Genomic DNA, 22,307 nt, shown 5'->3' on the forward strand with positions numbered 1-22,307 from the left:
GGGTTAAAAACAAAAATGGGTGGCCTCTAAAAACCTAATATTCCCTTGAAGACTGTTATATTAGGCAACAGAGCAGGGAATTGTACCTGAGTCTATAGCTTGACTTCAACCCAAGAGCCATTTATATCTACAGAGCCCTTGGAAAGGGGTCTCTTCAAGTATAATTGAGATATATTACCAATAGAGAGAGACACATTCTTTTCAAATGATTGTTTAGGGAAGGAGGATAATGAGTAGTAAATCAGATTCTTCTAAGGTAAATCCAGAGCAAGGATTTTGAGGTAGTTGGATTAAGAAAAAAACAAGGCATAATTGCTTTGATAGTTTCTCAGTGGACAGTGACCCAGAAGCACAGGCTATTGTGTTAACAATCCTGATGTTTCTGCAAGCAATGTCTTTATTTAGAGAAAATATGAAATATGGTTTACATGTGACAGCTTCTTCGCACTTGTTCGTTCCTTGTGGGATCCCCCGTCTACCTAAATTTCAACACAGTGGAAAGTGAACAACAACCTCCATTATTTTCAGAATATAATGGTAGTCTTTGTCAGCTAAAAGAATTTCAAAGGACTGTAATGTACACGCACACACAATCATGAGAATCAAAATTGAATTCTGGATTCTCCCAGTCAATTGTGAATTTAGGTGGATTACTTTTTTGGGTCTTAATTTCTCTGTCTATATTGCAGAAGTCATTGACCTTTTATATTTATATTGTATCAGACTACCCTTATATCAGGATTCTAATATCCTTGCCTCCTGCCCACTGAATGCTAGTATGGTCTTCTGAGATCCCCAAAACACCCTCACACATTTCCAAATATCCCTATGGAGTGGGGCGGGGGAAGTTGGGGGCCAGGGCCAGTGGAGTACTACCTACAATTGAAAACTACTAGGCTAGGTGGTCCCAAAAACTAAACCCTGAAATTCTGTGGATTTCGTGCCTTCTGTAGATAGCCCTTTACAACATAGTGTCAGAGAACCTGACCCAGACCTCTCTGTCAGCAGCGTGCTTTTGTGATCTTTACTCAGTTTTGGGGTCCCCCCCCCACATTCTATAAATGTTAATAGAACATTTTTACTCATTCATTTTCAGAAATAGTGTGTAGGAAGAAATTTTCGAAATTGTGGTATTGATTTCCCCCTCACACTATTCCCTTTATATCATCTTTTCTATTTATAATATGCAGCTCTTCTAACTTCTCTCCACACATTGTTTCTGAGCCTCCTCTCCAACCGGAACAGATTCCCTGATGCAGGTTTCTTTTTGGCTTGTCTTGAGTCATTTTAAAGCTCCAACTGAATGTAACAATTGTTTTCAGACTCCTAGGGAAATTCTTACATGTACCTTGCCTAGAGTCTGTTTCTAATCTGAATATTTTATGCTGCTTGTGGAAGAGAAAGCTTGACAATACTCAGAAAGCTGTAAATAAATCTTGGTCCCCTCAGACTTCAGAATCTCTCTGTAAAGTATTTATTTACCTCCTAGTTTCTGATGGAAATGACATGTCTATCAATTTTCAGAAAACCATTTGCATTTCTAACTTTTGTTTTTAACTTCTAGAAGGTTAAATTCTTTCAACTTCATTTTTTATATATCAAGATTTGTGCTCCCAAGGTTTTACTTTCATGTAGCCAAAATGCTCATTGAAAATTGGAGGCCTTTATTCTTAGCCCTCTTTAGAAAATATTTTAAAAGATAACAGCATAGGGCATCTCTGGGTGGCTCAGCGTTTTCGGCCCAGGGCGTGATCCTGGGGTCCCAGGATCGAGTCCCGCATCGGGCTCCCTGCATGGAGCCTGCTTCTCCCTTTGCCTGTGTCTCTGTCTCCCATGAATAAATGAATAGAATCTTAAAAAACAAAAGTGTAGAGAAATGTGAATCAAAACCACAGGGAGGATGCCACTTCACACCTATTAGGATGGCTAAAATAAAAAAAGGCATTAACAAGTGTTGGTGAGGATGTGAAAAAATTGAGATACCCCTACAGTGATAGTAGGTTTGAAATGATATAGCCACTTTGGAAAACAGTTTTACTGTTCTTCCAAAATGTAAACCTAGAATTCAGTAATTTCACTCCTAGAGAGTTGTGTTCACACAAAAACTTGTACACAAATGTTCATAGCAGCCAGAAAAAGTGAAAACAATCCAATGTCCATGAACTGATGAAAGGATAGACAAAATGTGATACAACTGTACAATGGATGATTATTTGATAAAAATAGTGAAGTTCTCCTATGTGGTATGAGTGAACTTTGAAAATGTTACTCTGGGTGAAAGAAGCCAGTCACAAAGGACTGTGTACTATATGAATCTGTTTTAGGAAATAGGCAGAATAAATAGGCACAGAGGAAGGAATAATAAAAAGCAGATTATTGGTTGGAGGGATGAGTTGGAGAGGGGAAAGTGGGGGGTTTGAGAGACTGCTACTGGGTCCAGAGTTTCTTTTGAGGGCTGTGAAAATGGACTAAGCTCTGTTGGTGATGGTTGTACAACTCAGTGACTACAAAAACCATTGTACCCAAAAGGGTGGATTTTAGAAAGCATATTTCATAAAGCTATTAAAAATATATGGTATTCTAGCAACTTTAAGAATAACATTTAATTTTTAGGTAGGTCAACATTAAATAGAAACCAAAGTCCTATGCAGGTTTTTATATTTGATCATTTAGCAAGAAAGAACTTAAATGCATTTTTATGGTGGGATGAAAAAAATCTTCTGAATAGAGGGTAGCGTAATTAAGTAATTAAGCCACTTCCAATTTCTGGATCAAGAGCCGACACCCCCTGCCCCCCAATACTATTGTGACTAGAAATCTTTGAAGTACAAAATACAGGTAATAAAAATCATTCTCTGATTTATTAGCAAGAGGTTGCTGAGAAAATGGATAGTTGTTAAAACTCAACCGAAGTCTTGATCTCAGTAACTTAGAATATAAATGTTTTACAAAACGTGCATGCCATCAAGAGTATACCAGTCTTTGGGGCAGCCCCGGTGGCCCAGCGGTTTAGTGCTACCTTCAGCCCAGGGTGTGATCCTGGAGCCCCTGGATTGAGTTCCAGGTCAGGCTCCCTGCATGGAGCCTGCTTCTCCCTCTGCCTGTGTCTGTCTGTCTCTCTATGTCTCTCATGAATAAATAAAATCTTAAAAAAAAAAAAAAAAAAAAAGGATACCAGTCTTTCTACTCCTGATATTTGAATCCCTTCTTTCTTACCCATAACTACTGTTTAATGTACCACTGTTGACAGAAATTAGCAATATTAGTTCAACTTTAATGTTTGATCCTTGAAAATTTAGAATGAAATCAGTGCTTCCCCACCCCCTGCTGCCCCATACCCCAGTTCTGCCACACAGATTTTTGTTTTGTGGGATCATAACCATGACCTTAGAGAAGTTAAAAGCATGAAAAGTTTTGACTTATTAGGCTCAGTGAGTGATAAGGAAGTCCAGCAGTGGACACCAGGTAGATCAGCTACCACCTGGTGGAGCTCTGAGGCTTAGAGTTTATTACAGCAGGTTATGAAGTAGCCCTGGAGATTTATTGGAGGTCTCTGCCTCGATAAATCTGAAGAGGCACATCAGAACTCCAGCTCTCAAAAGATCTGTGGTTTAGTACCAGAAACCAAGAAAAGGGCGGGAGGTGTGGAGTGGGGAGAAGACAAGATCCAGGTACTGAGATTAGATTATGAGGTCAGGGAAAAAAAAAAAAAAAGATTATGAGGTCAGAGAGCGGTCACTTACTACGTTTTACCTTGACTTGAGCTCCTTGCCTCAGGTTTCTTATTTCCTGGACACAGAATGGTTTCATTGACTTTGTAAAGGTTAGAAGATTCTCAAGGCTGAGGAAGAACGGTGAACAGATTATTACAAAAGAAAATGGATTTTTATACACTGAGATTTTATTGTAGTATATATTTAGTTGCTGGTGACCGTTCACTCTCATGCTGTATTAGAAAGTCTGAACGAATTGGTTAAAACCTATAACTTAAAGGGCATTTATTTCTCCTCTTCAGCCTAGACACCTGGATAGGCAGGTTTTCTGGAAGCCTCACATTACTTTGGATTACTTTGGAGTAAGAGTGGGTTTTCATTTGGAGTTGGGCCATGGTAAAAGGGGCGGTAAAAAGCTTATTAGAATCAACCAGGAGGGGCACCTGGGTGTCTCAGTCGGTTAAGCGTCTGCCTTCAGCTCGTGATCCTGGGATCAAACCCCACATAGGGCTCCCTGCTCAGGGAGGAGCCTACTTCTCCCTCTGCCTGCCGCCCCCTTTCTCTGTCAAATGAATAAAACCTTAAAAAAAAAAAATCAACTAGGAAACTCAACATATGATGTTGAATCTTTTGAAATGGCTGCTGCTTTATTAGGCACCCCCACCCCCCAAAAAAAAGTTTCATCTGATCTAGTACATCCATTACAGACCTACTGGATTGCTGGATCAGAAAGGTGTGTGTGAAACGCCTAAAAGTACTGAGTAGCTTACTGGGTGGCTTGTGACCCTCTCCCAGAGGAGAGCAGAGTCTACTGACCTTGGGATAAGTGGTAGAGGCAGCCTATTATTTTCCAGTAGCTTCATATCATCCAAATGGAATAATCTTAAACATTTGAATTTGCCCATATTGGGACTTTGTGAAGCTTTCGATCTGGTACTTAATGGGAGAAACCAGGCATCAAGAACAATTCAGCCTTGAGAATGCTTCTTCCCCAGCTTCAGGCCATGAACTTTATTGATCCTTTATAAAAGCAGTATTTAGGGACACCTGGGTGGCTCAGTGGTTGAGCATCTGCCTTAGGCTCAGAGCCTGATCCTGAGGTCCTGGGATCGTCTCCCGCATCAGGCTCCCTGCATGGAGCCTGCTTCTCCCTCTGCCTTGTCTCTGCCTCTCTCTCTGTGTGTCTCAGGAATAAATGAAATCTTTTTAAAAAGTTTACTGGAGGGATCCCTGGGTGGCGCAGCGGCTTGGCGCCTGCCTTTGGCCCAGGGCGCGATCCTGGGGACCCGGGATCGAATCCCACATTGGGCTCCCGGTGCATGGAGCCTGCTTCTCCCTCCGCCTGTGTCTCTGCCTCTCTCTCTCTCTGTGACTATCATAAATAAAAAAAAATAAAAATAAAATAAAATAAAAATAAAAATAAAAATTAAAAAAAAAGTTTACTAGAGCAGTTCAATTATCTTTACCCATCTCTTGCCTCCTTTTAAGAAAATTTCAACATATTTCGAGTAAGAAGTTGAAAAGTAAAAATGAACTACAATAAATTTGATTAGAAACGTTTGGTTATTTAGATACTTCCTTTTAAAGGTTCAGTATCTTAGAAAGTCACAACAGGTAGCAAGGGATGTTAAAATTCTAGGTCCTCAACTTTTTAGTCACCATACATAAAACTGATGAATGCGTTGTTGAATCAACTTTAACTTTTTAAGTGGTAAAACAGTTTTATCTGCTATGAATACATAGGTTGGGGAGGGACCCAAGTGGAATACAAACCAAAACAAGTGAATCTGACTGTATTTCAGGTGAGTAGTATAACCACACTGAAGCGGAGGGGAGTGAAGTGGGGAGAACTAACCTAAATTATTCTCCAGTATACTGGCTGTATTCTCTTAGGCTAAAAAAGAACCTGTAAATATTGAACTTTAGTTAATAAGTTTATGTCGATACTGTTGTAGCAATTCCACAACTGCTTAGTGAGCAAATAAGTAAATGTAAAATGGATAATGTTTCTAGGATGCAGATGAGGAGTTAGAAATATGGAACAGGAAGACTAAAGCCAGTCGTGTTAGATTGGAATTGGAGCTGTCAATACAGACTTACTGTTATTGTTTTTAACATATCTAAAAAGATATAGGGAAATAGATACAAATGTGGAAGTGTGTGTGCATGTACATACAGAATACAGACCTGGGACCATCTGAGTACTAAAAGAACTAATAATTATAAATCAAATCAAATAAGCTATGAATCAGTACTGATGCATAAATGAATGAATAATAAATGGAGCAGAAAAGTAAGCTTTTCCTTAGAGTAGAAAACAAACATAGAAGGAATGATGGGATTAGCAAATCACCATTTGACAGCCACAATAGTTGTGATTGCTTCAGGAAAGAATGTTTAATAGATGCTAAAATTAGTGGGTGAAAGTTTGATGAGAAACCAGATATTTATATAGTCCAAAGTATCTCCTATGAGATCTTTATTTAAAAAAAAAAAAAAAAAGGAAAAAAGTAACCTTATAATGGAGGAACTTGGCAAGTGATCAAAGTTATCACTAGTAATGGGACAGAGATGACATCATGTGCCTCCTGATATGGTACACTGAGAATGACACATCTCTCCTGTGATATTGCTGCCAAAAATGCATAACCTGAATCTAATCAAGAAACAAATCAGATAAACCCAAATTGAGGGACATTCTGCAAAGTAGCCTGTACTCCTAAAAAAAAAAAAAGTCAAGGTCACCGAAGACAAGGACAGAGGAAGGTACTCCAGGAGACTAAAGAGGTGACAGCTAAATGCTATGTACGATTCAGGATTAGATCCTGGATCAGGAAAACAGATATCTTTGCTTTTGGGAAATCAAAGTATAAAGGCTAAAGGGGCATCATGCTTCAACTTACTCTTCCACAGTTCAGGGAGGAAAAACTGTACGTGGTGGAAAGCTGGGCAGAGGGCATGTAGCAATTCTTTGTACTGCATCTGCAGCCTTTCTAGGAATCTGAAATTACTTCAAAATATTTTTTCAAAACTGAACAGAAGATCCTAATATAGCTGGTTGTGTGCTAGGTGGTCGTCTTCTGGTGCTCCATAGGGAACCACTTATACTAGCTCTCTCCCTTTCTCCTTTTTAATCAGATTTTATAAATTATAACTTTACAAAGTAAACTTATTTGTAAGAAACTCAATACAGAACTATACAAAACACAAGTTCTCTCCCCCTTCCCCACTATCACCACCAAAGTTACCACTATTTACAGGTTAATTGGTCCCACCATGAACATTGCTGGGCTTGCCCAGATAGTGCTCACTGACCAGTATGTATGGTCATACTTGTAAGTCTCCTCTCCCTGCCAGACTATTGAGCATCATTGATGATCTTTTTTTCTTAGCCTCATGTTGCTGTGGACGTGTGTGTGTATGGCTTTGCTTTTGTTCTTTACCAGAATTTTCTCTAAATGAAGGCTTTCATTGTCCATAAAATGAGTTGGCAAGGACTGACAAACCCAGCTACTTAAATTGTAAAGACACTGGGGTAGCTGCTAGCTCACAGACTTGAAGAATGTACCAAATGAACAGCCTCCATCAGGCATTGGGACATCTCTGAAAATCTCGGTCACAGGAACTGGGGGACCTTTTCTAGGGTAGGAGACTGTTCCAGTGACTTATTGCCAACCACCTCCATTTTCTGTGTCTCCAAAACTTGAGGTTGAAATCCTCAGAATACAAGACCCCCATTTAGGGGATCCCCAAACGCCTGCCTTTGGCCCAGGGCGTGATCCTGGAGACCCGGGATCAAATCCCACGTCGGGCTCCCGGTGCATGGAGCCTGCTTCTCCCTCTGCCTATGTCTCTCTCTCTCTCTCTCTCTCTCTCTCTCTCTCTGACTATCATAAATAAATAAAAATTTTAAAAAAGACCCCATTTGGTCATTTGGAGCAGCATTTGTCCCTTGAATAGTGAGAGCTGTCGCTAGGGAAGTAAGGGCTTGGAAGGTAGACACAGGCCCCTGAGTGCCCTCCCAGAGAAGGAGGACCAACAGAGCAGCCATCCCAAACGACTTCTTTTTCCAGGACTCCCCTACCTGCTTCGTGTCTGGTCTGTTGTGTGTCTCCTTGCAGTCCAGCTGCCCTTATGCTACCAGAGATAACCTCACTATAGTGAGTCTCAATGGTGTTAGCATCAGCTTGGGAACTTGTTAATAATGCCCGTTCTCAGGTCCCATCCTAAACCTCCTGAATCAGGAAGTTGGGTGTGTGGTGCTCCGCACTGTATGTGGGAAGTCAACCAGATGATTCTGATGCATGCTAACATTTGAGAATCTCAGCCCTGCTAAACCGGATCATATTATACAGTTTGAAATTTTTTAATAGCTCAGCTATGCGCATATTCCAAAGTCCTTCCTCATGGTATAAAAAGTCCTGTGATCTCACCACAGCCTGCTTGTACAGTCATTTACCCACCTCCCCAGCATGTGTGTGTGTACTTGTATGCACTCTCCCTCCTCTACATCCTGTCACACACAATTTTGCTGAGCTCTTTCCTGGACTGCCACCTGGTCAATTTCTGCTCTTCTGTCACTTCCTCTGTGATGCCTCTGCCTCCCCTCTTCCCCAGTCCCTTTTCAGCCTTGGATATGTTTCTCACAAAGCCCTAAGTATTGTGTTGATCCATTTAACCATTAGTTTACCTGTATAGCTCGGCCGCTAGAGTATGGGCTCTGAGCTCCTCAGGGTAGGGATTTCATTGGTTCTTATGTCTCTGACATAACAAGAATTATATGCTTGGTTAAATTTTGGTGGTGGTGTTTTTGTTTTGTTTTAAAGATCTTATTTATTTGAGAGCAGGAGAGAACAGGAGCAGGAGGAAGGAGCAGAGGGAGAGCCACACTCCTTGCTGAGCAGGGAACCTGACAAGCCGCTCTCTGGCTCTTGATCCCAGGGTCCTGGGGGATCATGATGTGAGCTGCCCAGCCCACTGCCCCCCCCCCTTTTTACTTTGTATTATGCAACTTCAAGCCGAGCAAAAAATAGAGAATATAGTAACGAACATCCATTAACCAACCCATCACCAGAATTTGCCAACTTAATATCTTGCCACATTTGCTGCATCTTTTTTTTTCCCTAAGTGTTTTAAATATGTGTTTTGTTTCCCTAAAGTGTTTTAAATATATGATGTTATATCATGACATTTCGTCATTATAATCTTTTTTTTTTCTTTAAGATTATTTATTTATGAGAAACACAGAGAGAGGCAGAGGGAGAAGCAGGCTCCATGCAGGGAGGCTGACATGGGACTCGATCCTGGGTCTCCAGGATCATACCCTGGGCTGAAGGCAGTGCTAAACTGCTTAGCCACCGGGGCTGCCCTCATTATAGTCTTTGTATCTTAGTGCCAAAAGCTTAAAAGATATTTCCTGGGTTACCATAATATTACACCTAATAAAATTGACAATTCCCAAAAATCGCCTGTGTCCATTCTGTATTTGGTTTTCTCCATTTTTCCACAAAAGGCCTTTCACATGTGGTTTGTTCTATCAAGGACCACACATCTCATGTGAGGGTAGGCCCTTGAGGATGTTTTAGTCATTCTAGAATAGTCCTTTTCCTCTTTTTTCCCTTATTCAGTGAATAAATTCCTAGCTAATCTTTATTCTTATGTGGGATAACAGAAGTCCAAGACTAGTTTGCTACTAAGGAGTTGGAATGTTCTTTCTGTTCAGAATAATTCAGGCTTGTAGGGTCCCAAATCCATGATTTGCAGCCAGTAAATCAATCATTCCAGCACCAGCCAGAATGCAGAAGAAGCCAGTGCCACAAGTGCTAGAGAAACAGGAGAGCTACTTAGGATCTGGACTTTGCATATTCGCTTAATAGCTTCTCCATCTTGTCTTCAGAAAGTCACTGGAAGAGCTAGAATTCATTTAACAGTGACTCTGGATCTCTGTAGACTTGAGTGTTTGGGGTTTGGTAATTTCAACTTGCCCTTTCATTGTATTTCATTCTTTACTAGCTTTTTTCTTATCCTTTTAGGACTCTGGGCTTTGGTAGGGTTTTTGAGCAATAAAATGGCATTTTTAAGCTCTGTAACTTAGAATGTTAATATCAATAGGACATACAAATTTGCATTTGGAGGCTTAAGCCTAGAATTCAGAAAATCTTTTTTAACCTTTATTTATATAGAGGAGAAAGGGGAAAAGAGGATTTTAAAAATTCTTCAGCAGAGGAGTCCTGAATCCAGTAACTCAGTTTAAAGCTCTACAGTATGTAAATGCAGAGTCTGAAGTTCTCTTAGGAGTTGCTAATTGCTCTTGGTAGCTTTTGAGATAGAATTATTAGGATTTCTAGTGATTACAATACCAAGCCATATACCAGTTGAGTAAGACTGTTCTGTTGATTGAGTCACCTGTGATGTGGATAGAGGTAGGATTGGAGATGGGGCTGGTGGAAAGGGGGAAACTTACCTAAATGAGGCTACAGAAGGTTCAGAAAAAAGTACTGTGAAGTATTTTAGAAACTGTGGCCTGAGAAAGAAAACTGTGTTAGCATGTTAGCAAGACTAGCTGGGACAGCCATAACAAAATACCATAGACTGGAATGGTTTAAACAACAGATATTTAATTCTCTCAGCTCTGGAGGCTAGAGTCCAAGATCACATTACCAACCGTTTCAGTATCTGGTGAGAACTCCTCTTTCTTGCTTGTAACCCCCTCATTGTGTGCTCATGTGACCTTTCCTCCATGTGCGCTTTTGGAGAGCAATCTCTTTTGTCTCTTCCTTCTCATCTCTGAGGGTAGACTAATCCCATTTTAGAGGCTCACCCTCATGACCCATCTGAACCTAATTGCCTCCCAAGACCCCACCTCCAAATACCGTCGTGTTGGGGGTTAGGGCTTCAGTATAGGACTTCGGGGAGAACATGAACATTCAGTCCTTGACACTGAAGTACAGGATATGGAACTGTCCTGGTACATTCTTAAGAATATGAGACTATTAATGTAACTAGGTACATTGTTCATCAACACTATCTTTATACCTCCCAGAGTTTGTCCTGGGTAGGGGTTTTAGTCTTTGTAGATCACAGTGAACCTGTATTGGTTTGACCACAGTGTTTCAGGCCACCTTGAAGAAACTGTTGGCTGTCCCTGTGGTCTGTCAGATTGGGTTGCTTCTAAATAATTTTATTTTCAACTTGACATCATACTAATAGCCAGAAACTGTCCTTTTTGATCACCATGTAAATAAAATACTATTTACAGGTATAAAAGAAGGGTTTCTCTTCATTGTAGGAGGAGTTTTGGTGAATTACAGGCCTAAAAGGAAAATTGATTTTGAAAGGCACAGAGGTCCCCCCCTTCACTTGACAGTAATCTTATCCTATCAAAGTTTAATGTGAAATCACTTTGGCCAGAGAATAATCTTATTAGGGCTTTAATTAAAAGCACAAGGTGTTGGATTTTTTTTAAAATGTCTCCTTATCTATCTTCCTCTTTCCTTCTACTTCCATGATCCTGTGCCCTTCCCCCTCCCCTCCCCTGTCCCTTCACCATCCTTTAACATTTAAAACGTTTTTGGCTTGGCTGATCCCTCTGGATAGAAACTGAGCTGAGCAGGATATTGATTACCAAATATGGTATTGCTGCTAAAGATGTTAGAGGAATGTGGCTTGTATTCTAAGCCTCCGGCCTCTGAATAAGCTGCCAAACAAATTAGGTCATTTTAACTTCTGAGCTTGCCCTTTTTTTTTTTTTTTTAATAAGGAACTGGAACTTTGATTTGGAACATGGTGGTGGTATTTTAGCTCACATAGCGAGGAGAGATGTGAAGAGGGGGTCGAGAGTGGGGGGGAGACTTAATTCAGCATGTTTTAGGCCCTGAGCCACCAGGCCAGGCGGTATAAAGACGCAGCATGTTGTATGGAGCCTCTTCGACTCTGGAACACCAGTGGAAGAGCTGAGGCACAGAAATCAGATGTGCCACCTCATTATCATCTGAGGCTAGAAGCTCCAGAGGACCACTAACAAGTCCCAGGATGCTCTTCTCAGATTACAACAGGCTGGACGACAGTCACCAAGTTGATGTGGGCTCAGGTTTAGGAAAGCTGCTTCTTCACAGGTTTGTTGGGAGTTCAGTGCCAGGGAGGACACCTTGAAATTGATGGCAGATTGTTACTCTGTGTAGCTGATGGGTATGTGAATACGCAAGTCCATTCACAGCATACCTTCTAAATGATAGTTAGAGACTGTCTGCTTTTGTCTCCCAGCAAAGACCACAGCTCTTTGGGTTCATATTTGGGAATATTTATTCTGTTGTGATATTCTCATTGATAGAGTGAAATGCTCTTAAGTGGAAGCGGATGGAAGTAGACTCTGCTTCAGAATGCTGCTCTGTTCTTTTTCCTCATCTTTGGCAAGATAATACTGAAGTTTCGTAAGTTGAAACAAACACTTGATACCAGGGAAAGAATTTTTTTTTTTTTTGCATTTCTTATAACTGGCACCCCCTTTTTGCTGCTTATTGTCAGTTAGGGCTGTACAAAGTGGCTTCCTTCTCTTCCTGCCCACCCGTTTGCCACCTTCAGCTGGTTTCTGCTCTGAGAATGGATAAATCAGGCTCACAAAGAAATTCCACCGACTCCAGGATGTGTGTAGGTCAGGGCTCTGTGGTGTTCGTTGTAGCTCCCCAAGGACTTCTTTCCTTCCCCCCCCCCCCCTCCATATTTCTTTCATTGTTGCTATCATCCAGTCACAGGCTCTTCTTCCCATCTTTGGAGCTGAGCCTGTAAAGTTCAGAGTTGTTCATCCTGCTCTACAGAGAGAGTCTTACTAATTTCTTATGAAAATTGCTCTTTTCGTCAAGCTAATTAAGTCAAACGGGGACTTTGGGGCCCATAGGCCCACATGAGCACTAAATGGAAAACCTGTGTTCTTAGGATACTCCTTTTCAGAACCCCACCCCCTTTTCAGAACATACCATACAAACATAGGATCCGAGCCATTTTGGATGCACACTTATGCACTATACTGGGATATTTTTTTGTTGCCGTTGTTGGAACACATAGCATTGGAAAATAGGTATCATGAGATTTTTCATTACACTTAGTAATAGAAGCTTTTTTTTTAAGATTGTATTTTATTTTTTACTTATTTGAGAGAGCAAGCACAAGTAGGGTGGAGGTGGGGGAGACCGAGATGCAGACTCCCCTCTGAGCAGAGAGCCAAACTCAGAGCTAGATCTTAGGATCCTGATACCATGACCTGAGCCGAGGGCAGATAGATGCTTAACTGACTGAGCCAGGCAGGCGCCCCAGTGGAGGCATTTTTGAATGGTGGGAAGGTTTCAAAATAGACTTATCTTGCCCTAAATCTTGTGGTGTTATAATATTTGTTATTGAATATGTTTAAGTAAACTGCAATAATAGGGTCAAGAGTAATTAAAATTACTACCCAGTCTCTGCATTTGCCCATATAACCTGTTGTCTAACTGTGTAGCTAATAGGCCAGCTGTAATCAAAACCAGGACTTTACCACATCAGGATTTTAAGATTTTTATATAAACTTATAAGCTAATTAGAATTAAATACTTGTTCATTGAAATCTTAAATCTTGGTTCCTATTTTACTAATTCAATACATGTATCACCGTTAAGAAAACTCTCCAGTTAGAAAGGGAGGGGAAAGGGGCACCTGGGTGGCTCAGTGGGTTAGCATCCGCCCTCAGCTCAGGTCATGATTCTAGGGTCCTGAGATTGAGCCCCATGTCAGGCTCCCTGGTAATGTGAGGAGTCTGCTTCTCCCTCTCCTCCTTGTTCCTGCATGCTCTCTCAGAAGAATACATAAAATCTTTAAAAGAGGAGGTGATTTTCTCCCTCCATTTCTAGGTGATGACACTAAGGCATTGAAGAATGACATTGTTTCAGGCCAGTGTTAGAACATTGGGTGGGACCTAGATGTCCATAATTTACAGTATTGCACAGAGCTTTACAGGAATTATTTTATTCTCATTGGTAATCATTCATTGAAGTTTTTCGCTATGCTAAGAATTTGCTGGTCCATATTGAAAACTTGAACCTGAACGTTTTTGTTCAAGTAGAAAAATAATTAAACATGTAACTAAATGTTTTAAGTAAACAAAATCTCCCCTGACTTTCTGGACATGTCATATTACAGGTTTTCATGTATTTTGTGTAAGTAGTGAGAACCAGGGCTCTTGCTGACCTTTTTTTCTGAAAGACCAGGATTTACTGGTGTGTTTATTTTGTCACCATTCCGGTTTGACTCTAAGGAAATGAAAACATCTTCCATTTGTTCTTTATTTCCAAAGGGCATCCGCTTCGATCCTGAAATTCCGCAAACACTACGACTAGAGTTTGCTAAGGCAAACACGAAGATGGCCAAGAACAAATTAGTAGGGACTCCAAACCCCAGTACTCCTCTTCCCAACACTGTACCTCAGTTCATTGCCAGAGAGCCATGTAAGTTGATCTACTTTTCATTTAAAAAAAAAATAAAAGAATAACTAAGAATTGTTTGTGTGCTGCACGTGAAATTACACCACAGGACATAGAGCTGGCTGAGTGTCATTTTCCGTTTCTGTGAAGAGGCTGTGGATTCTTGCTGTCTGAATTCCAAATACAGTAATCTTGTTGATGATTGGCTGTCCTGAAAGGTGGTTCGGTTAGATTAAAACTGTAACTACTACAGAATTTCGTTTGATGTTTTGTAGATTTTCTTAATGTCATCTTGACCTTATCATGAGGGTGTTCTGTTTGCCTGGGGTACAAATCCTCCTTTATTCCCCCATCCCTGGACAGGAAGGCTGGTTCTCACCATCTTCTCCATTTGTTGAAGAACATCAATTCTGTGGCTTGGGAAAAGAAAATATTAAAAGTGAAAGAAGCAGATACTAAGTTCTGTTTTTGAGAAGAGTTGAGCCTATAAATCTAGAGAGAAAAGTAAACATACAGGAAGAATTTGTATGTTGGAACAATCAGTTCTAGCAAACTAATACTGGTGAACTTAAGGAAATCTAGGGCTTTGTGTTTTAAATTAATTGGGTAAGGATACTAATTGCTAAACAAGTGTTTTACCCCACCTAATGAGCTTATTCCCTTAAATGGCCAAGCTATGGTTTTGCCTTTGATTGAATAACTTGAAAAGGTTGTCTTAATTTTCTTTCTTAAGCTCAATCAGCATAAGTGAGGCGTGAGATAGGCCTTAACTTTTCCTTTCATTGCATAGCTATATGTGATTGAATATGGCAGGGGATTCAAGGAATCCCAAGTGATTTGCTGTTATTTGGAATATTTTTGTTCTTTCGTTCTTGATCTTCTTTCCAAACCACATGATCTTGATCATCTTCTTGCTTTCCTTGACAATGCAGTATGTTCAACTTTTCTTACTGAAATTGAAGGGCACATGAGTTTCTTTCTTCCCCCATGTCATGTGTGTGTCAGATTTAATCAGGTTATTGTGGAAGTTAGAGCCATTATGTAGCCCTGTAACTCTTGAGAAAGCTGCTGCTTGTCAGTGGAAACTAACAGATAAGAGTTTCTCCCCCAGCATTTTCTAAAATTTTTCTGTGAAGCCAGAAGTCATAATAGAGAAAAAAATATTTGTTCTTCTAGGTCTAGGGAAACTTGAAACCTTTTCTAAACAGAAGTTTCATTTTATGGTACCATTGCACTACAGGAAGATGAGTGGACATTCCTTACATAATTCTGTATCCTTAAAGCATCTAGGACAGTACCTTTTGTATATTGCATATATTTAATAAATAATAGTGATAAGTAGATAAATATTTTAATTTGGCTATTTGCAGAATTGCTCCATTTGTATGCCTCTTCATTTCCCTCTGAAATGTCTTCGCTCTTAAGACATCAGAAAAGAGTATTTGTAAGATACCTTGATTTAGAAAAGGCAACATAGAGTACCTCTTTAGTTTTCTAGTGAATTTTCTGCCTCAGATCTGAGAGTATTTTAAAAAGATTAATTTAGACATCAAGTATAATGCTGAAAATACTTGATCCTTTCAATTCTTTATTGAATACTTTTGTTCTGGGTCCTCAATTTTTTTTTTTTAATCTGTTTCAAAAGCTCTGAAATTGGTAATCTGGGAAGCTCTGAAATTGGTAGTCTGGGAAGTGATAGCCAGTTCACAACAGGGTACACAAAAGCAACAGAGATGAACAAACTGGACATCCATAAGTCTCTAGAGTTGTAGGAGAGCTTAGAGCAACATTTATTAGAACACAGCTCTGGCCAGCTCTACCCACCTCCCTTCCCTGTGCACAGAACAGCTCAGAAGTGGTCAGATAATTTCCATGGCACAGTCAAAACTCGCCTGGGCTGCTCGTGGCAAAACAAACGAAGTGTAAAACAAACAAAAACAGCAGTATATTCTTGAGAAAATAAAAGCGTGATTTCTCTTAACATAGCTCCTTTTTACGGCATAGGGGTCTTGAAGAACAGCAATTGCACTCTCACTCATATCGACTTTATCATCCATTACAGTTCCCTTTGGGAATTATGAACTTCCCTGTCACATATGCAGAATTGTTTTCCTGAAAGCACACTGCAGACCAAGAACACTGGTGGTTCTTTACTGGCAATTCCAATTGATCGGTGTTCAAGGTAGTAGTTCAATCACCGGTAGGAGTAGACTGCAGTGGAATCTTCAATTTTGGGGATTGAAAAAACCCTATAGGGCTGCCTGGTTGGCTCAATCAGTTAAGTGTCCAACTCTGGATTTCGGCTCAGGTCTTGATCTCAGGGTCCTGAGATTGAGCCCCTCAAAGCTCCATACACCATACTCTGCTTGAGGATTCTTTCCCTCCCTCCCTCTGTCCCTTCTCTCACTCGCTCATGCTCTCTTTCTCTAAAATATTTCTAAAAAGAAAAAAAACCCTATGGACTTTTCTATTGTAGAGGTTTTTAATATTTCATTTTGTTGATGTTTTTATATGGTTGTAGCTGAAACCTATTTGCTGTCACTAAAGGAAGAATGTGCTAAGTTATACAACAAATACTTGAACTCTCATTTCTCAGGTACCTGTTGAACTCTGCTGAGCTCTCAGTGTGCTAGACACTAGGGAAGAAGGGAACTGGTTGCTGCCTTAAAAGAGCTGGCAGTCCAAGGGATTGGTAGTGGTCAAAGTTGTCAGCTAACTTAGCCCATATAAAGGATGTAAAAGCTTTTTTACATCTGCAGCTTGTCCCGCAGATCAGACTGTCTTATTTGCCACGCACCCGCTCTGTTTCTGCAGAGCATGACAAATGAGAAAACTAGGGATTGTACTTGCCAAGGGAAATGATGACTTAAGTGGAGAACCTTGGCTTTAGACTTGAAGATGTCAGAATTCTGCTTCTGCCAGTCATTGTCATGCTTGTCAAATCATTGTCAAGTTTGACCTTAAAGAAACACATTGAACCTTTGCCATGTTCATGTTCTCTCAGCTATAATACAGGAATAATACCTTCTTCACATGCTTATGAGAGCTAAATAAACTAAGATCCTAAGGTTGTGTTGAGGAGTAAGTGGCTGTAATGGATATAGGTAGAGCACCAGTCAGACGTAAAGTAAAATCTTAATTAAAAAAAAAAAAAAGTTGCTTTTTTCTCCTAATAGTTAAAAGTAGGCATTGACCTTCTGAGGCTTCATCACTGTGACTGTAGTCAGTTGTCTTTGCAAATTAGGAGAAAGGATGAATGAAACTGTCATACGCAGTCTCAGGAAAGTGTTACACTTTTCTAATGAAGTTTTTTTTTAGTTTCAACTTCTTGTTCCCTTGTATATAATGAAGAAAAATACCGTGGAAAAAGTAGGAAGTAAGAGATTTAGAAAAATTATAAATTATATAAAATTCTGCTCAATTATGCATTTGCTGATACAGGAGAGTAGTGTTCTGTAGTTGAACTCTACTCTAGAGATGAAAACCGAGCAACTGACTGTATCTTTGAGTTTTATTTTTCTCATCTATAAAATGATGATACTCTGTGCCAGACACTGCAACATTTTATGTGAATTGGATTCTCAGTAGCACTATTTTACAGTTGAAAAACAGGCCTTGGAAAATCCAGTAATTTTAAGGTTACCTGGTCATCGGATGTTATATATGATATTGAAATCCCAGCTGCCAGTGGATCTAGATGTAAGTGTATCTGAAGATAAAGTCTTTAAAGACATGATCAAATTAAATTAAGCAAGGCCATTAGGGTGGGCCCTAATTCAATATGACTAGGTTCCTTAAAGATGAGCAGGGACGTGTTTACACAGAAAAAGCCAGGTGAGGATATGGCAAGAAGGTGGGCCAACTGCAAGCCAAGTTACAGAGGCCTCGGGAGAAACCAGACCTGTCCCCACCTTGGTCTTAGAACTTGTAGCCTCTAGAACTGTGAGAAAATTAATTTTTATTGTTTAAATCACCCAGTCTGTGATATTTTGTTACGGCAGCCTGAGCAGACTAATACATCAAGTGATAGAGCCTGGATTGAAATTCCGATCTGTTACTTTTAGTTTTGTGTATTTGGTCTAGTTACTTAATCTCTCTCTCTCTCTCTCAAATCTTAAAAAAATAAAAAATAAAAAAAAAATTAATACTCTTATTAAATACCTGGTAAGCACACACCTCTTGGTGAATAATAAAATCACTTCCTTGTTTTCCTGCCATACCACTGGAATTTCCCCTTTATCCAGTACTGACCCTGGCTATGTGGAAGTGAATTTTCTATCTGAATGTTTAGAAAACTACGTAAAGTACCAGGGCAAGGGCCTCCTGGGGACAACACTCTGTAAGCCTGAAATGTGTTAACTTTCATTTCTGTGGGGTAAGGCCATTCAGGGCCTTATCCGAAACTCCATGTGCCCCTGAAACAGAGTTGGGGTACCTGCCTTTTTCTAAGAAGCATACACAGCATGAGCCATCTGAAAGACTCGGGTGCCTGTCCAGTCCCTGGCTCTGCTAAAAAAAATGTACAGGTCTGGGGTCCTGTGTCGTGTCTCCCTCCCTCCCCCCACAACCCTGCCCCAGCAGCAGGTGCTATGTATCCCGTACCTGCCTTCCTCAAGTGAGGTCATTTAGAAAGCCAGCGACTGGCTGGCTTGATCAAGCTGGTTAGAGGGAGGCAAGGTGAAGACAAAGTTGTAGGTGTTCTGTGGGCATGAGGGCAAGACTGTTTTGCTATGAAAAGCAACTTCCTTAGATGTTTGTGTTTCATATTACACGATGCAAAATAGTTTGTTTTCTCTGAAGATAGAAATTGTACTTGCTTCTCAAGGGAAAAATTTCTTGCAGTTCAGAAAAATATATAAAGAAGAAAATTCATCAAATTCTACCAGAGATAACCACCATTAACAATTTGGTGTATATCCTTCTACAACTTTTAGTATGCATTCAATAAAATAATGGATCTCTATCCAGTTTTTGAATTTCAGAATCATTTAACTTATCCTTTTAAGATAAAAGTAAGATTAAATGGCCTGTAGGGCCAAAAATAGTACCTGGGCTCTCATGGTCTGTTGCCACAGGTTCTGTGTTACCTTTGCTGGAGGATACTAATTCACAGTGACACAGATCCTTTGCTAGAATTAGAGCAGGAGGAGTGGTGGTAGACCACTGGTAGATTATCTAATGTCCCAGGTGAGCACAGCCAGCTAGCTCCTGGAGTTCAGGTGGTTGAATGAATAAACTGGGATTTTATTAAGTAGATAGGAAGAAAGGAAAAAGCTATTTATTGAGCTACTATTCTAACTTCCCCCAAATCACACAGCTCATTTTAGGCCTAATTACTGGTCTCACTGCACCACTTTCTGACTTAGAGCCCACAGGTGCTTTAGGCTCTATTTGTTTTTAAGGTATTCCTTAGGGGGTGTTTTAAACTCACCCCAGGCTTGGAGCACCCAGGTGACTTGTTTAAGCCTCCAACTCTTGATTTCAGCTCAGGCCATGATCTCAGGGTCATGAGTTCAGGCCACATGTTGGGCTTCACACTGGGCGTGGAGCCTACTAAAAAATGAATGCATAAAGTTTCCTCATTTTCAAATGTCAGTAACTAATTGAAATTTCTCTTTAACATACAATACAGAAGGGCCTCTGGGTGGCTCAGCCTCAGTTGGTTAAGTGCCTGATTCTCGATTTAAGCCCAGGTCCTATTCTCAGGGTCATGAGATCAAGCCCCCAGTCAGGATCCACACTAAGTATGGAGCCTGCTTGGAGTTGTCCCTTGCCTTCTCCCTCCCCACCGGCCCTCCTTGACCATGCTCTCTCTAAAACAAATAGAGCTCATTTAAGTCTTTAGAGAAGATCGTATTAGAGACCCCTGAGGCCTGCAAGAGATTATAAGGAAAAGATTTCAGATCACGTCACTACTCAGTGAAAGTCAAGCTTCCATATAACTCTGTAAAGCATAAGATTTTTTTTTTTTAAGATTTTATTTATTCATGAGAGAGAGCGGCAGAGACATAGAGGGAGAATCAGGCTCTGTGCAGGGAGCCTAATGCAGGACTCTGTCCCAGGACTCCAGGATCACGCTCTGAGCCAAAGGCAAACACTCAAAGGCCTAGCCACCAAGGTGTCCCTGTAAAGCATAAGATTTTGATGGCCAACATGCATTAACTGTAAAATATATTCTTACATAGTTGACCAAATTGAACTACTGATGGCTTTTAGTTTGGTGTAATTCATTCTGAGTTATTTCAGAAAATAAGAGTGACCGTTTTCAACAGTTGAGGTATTTTAGTTTAATGAATAATTGCATCATCAGCAAAGATGAGGATATTTGACTTTGATCTATAGTTGAATGACATGCCGTTTACTCAAGTGTTTCACATCATTCAGATAGAAATGGAAATAGGCATGAATGGAAACAGGCAACAATTCAGCTCTGTTTTATATTGTTTCAGATCCTAAGACTTCATCTGCTCAACCTTCTTGAAACAGTGGTAGTATGAAACCAGCATATATCCCTACTAATTTATGGTTAAGTAGACAGTGTATTCACTAGGTGGTCCCCCTTTGTAAAGTCCCAAAAGACTGATGAGCAGTCTGCATAAAATTTTCACACAAATCAGACCTCACCTGCTCCTTATATAAAGGATGGGATTGAGAGGCCTGGTCCTGGAATTGTTTGAAAGTAAAACTAAAACAGAAATAGGAGGGATTGTCTAACTGGATATTGGGTCTCTTATTTAGGGAGATAAAAGGTTTGAGTCCCTTTTAAGGAAAATCCTTGGAGACAGGTATGTTGACCACGTGAATCACAATCTGGGTTTATCTGCATTTGAGACATAGGCTCAATATCCTTTTTTTCCCCTTGAATCTTCTCTTTGCAAAATAGTAGTTTCATTTCACTTTGTAAAGTGACCATGCTTAATCCCATTGTGGTGTTAGTGGAGGAATACATAAATTTAATGGGTTAAAAGTACACACTTTCCTACATCTAGAAATAACTACTGTTCTATCATTTATCTTTCTACATACGTTTCTATCCTTTTATACAGATGTGTATAAAAAAGTGTGTGTCAGGTTATCTTTGGTTTAGTTTGGTTACAACAGACAATCACACTGTCCTCATTCCTCACTTATCTCATGACCAGTTTTCCATCTAGGGCTGTATACCCTAAGTGACTTGAAATGTCATTAAGAACTACCATGGGGATGTGGTGCTGCTAGGAAGGAAGCTTCCCTCTTCCCCAAGCCCCAACCTCACTTCTGCCAAGTTTTGGGAAAAGAAATCCATGGTAGTGAAGTCACAAGTTATTATTTCACCTATTTTTCTTACCCAGTCCTTGCTGGTAAGGGTTTTGATGGGAGGGAGAGCCCAAATGTGAAAAGGAAGTTGTGGATGATGGCAGTAATGGGGAGTCTTTGGGTGGTCAGAGGCATTGGGAAGTGGAATAAGGAGAGGGGCCAGGAGATGGACACAGGGAAGAAACCAGGAGGCAGTTGGCTGTCAACTGGAAAAGAAACCAGGGCATCAAAGTATGGAAGCTGGAAAAAAAAAAAAAGTATGGAAGCTGAGCTTGCAGGATCCTGTTTGCTTAGATCATGTGCTCCATTCCCTCTGAAGTGGCTCCACATCAGGCCTGTGGAGGGATTCTGTCTTTGGCTGTGCATCCGTTTGAAGCTACCAGAAATGATGTTCATAGAAACATACCAGTGGTTTCCCTTCTGGATATCACATCATTATGATTGAGTGACCCACTGAGCATTCTCTCACCCCCACCACCACCTGGTGTTTGCAGGCCCGATTCTCCCATAACTGAGAAAGGCCCACTGTCAAGAATCAGGACATGAATTTAACACTCAGGGTGTGTGTAAGGGTGCCGGGTGATTAGGCCCCTGGACATCCTGAGAAATAGAAACATGAAATAAAACTGCAGTCTATGAGGACAGCAAAATACTCTTAGACACCAAGATACCTTAACTAATGTTTCCACATATGTCCCGTTCTGACAAAGCAAAACTATTGTTTTCCTTAAAAAAAAAAAAAAAAAATTACTGCACCAATGTTGACAGCCCACATTTGCCTTGATCTTCTCTTTGAAACTGCACACATTCCTAGTTTTTGCTTAGTGTGAATAATTTTTAATAACCAAAT

The 22,307-nt window shown here is 40.3% G+C and overlaps 1 protein-coding gene across 12 annotated transcripts in view; it reads left to right on the forward strand.

The window, feature by feature from the left end:
* Positions 1 to 22,307, forward strand: part of RBPMS (RNA binding protein, mRNA processing factor) — a 173,630-nt gene that overhangs the window by 95,137 nt on the left and 56,186 nt on the right. For all 12 annotated transcript variants that reach the window (XM_041751315.1, XM_041751314.1, XM_041751320.1 and 9 more), the window contains one exon: positions 14,035 to 14,185. In XM_041751315.1, the coding sequence (XP_041607249.1) occupies positions 14,035 to 14,185 (151 nt within the window). The remainder of the gene's footprint in view (positions 1 to 14,034; positions 14,186 to 22,307) is intronic.

This window comes from Vulpes lagopus, chromosome 4, assembly GCF_018345385.1.
Source record: "Vulpes lagopus strain Blue_001 chromosome 4, ASM1834538v1, whole genome shotgun sequence".
In the NCBI taxonomy this organism is placed as follows: Eukaryota; Metazoa; Chordata; class Mammalia; order Carnivora; family Canidae; genus Vulpes; species Vulpes lagopus.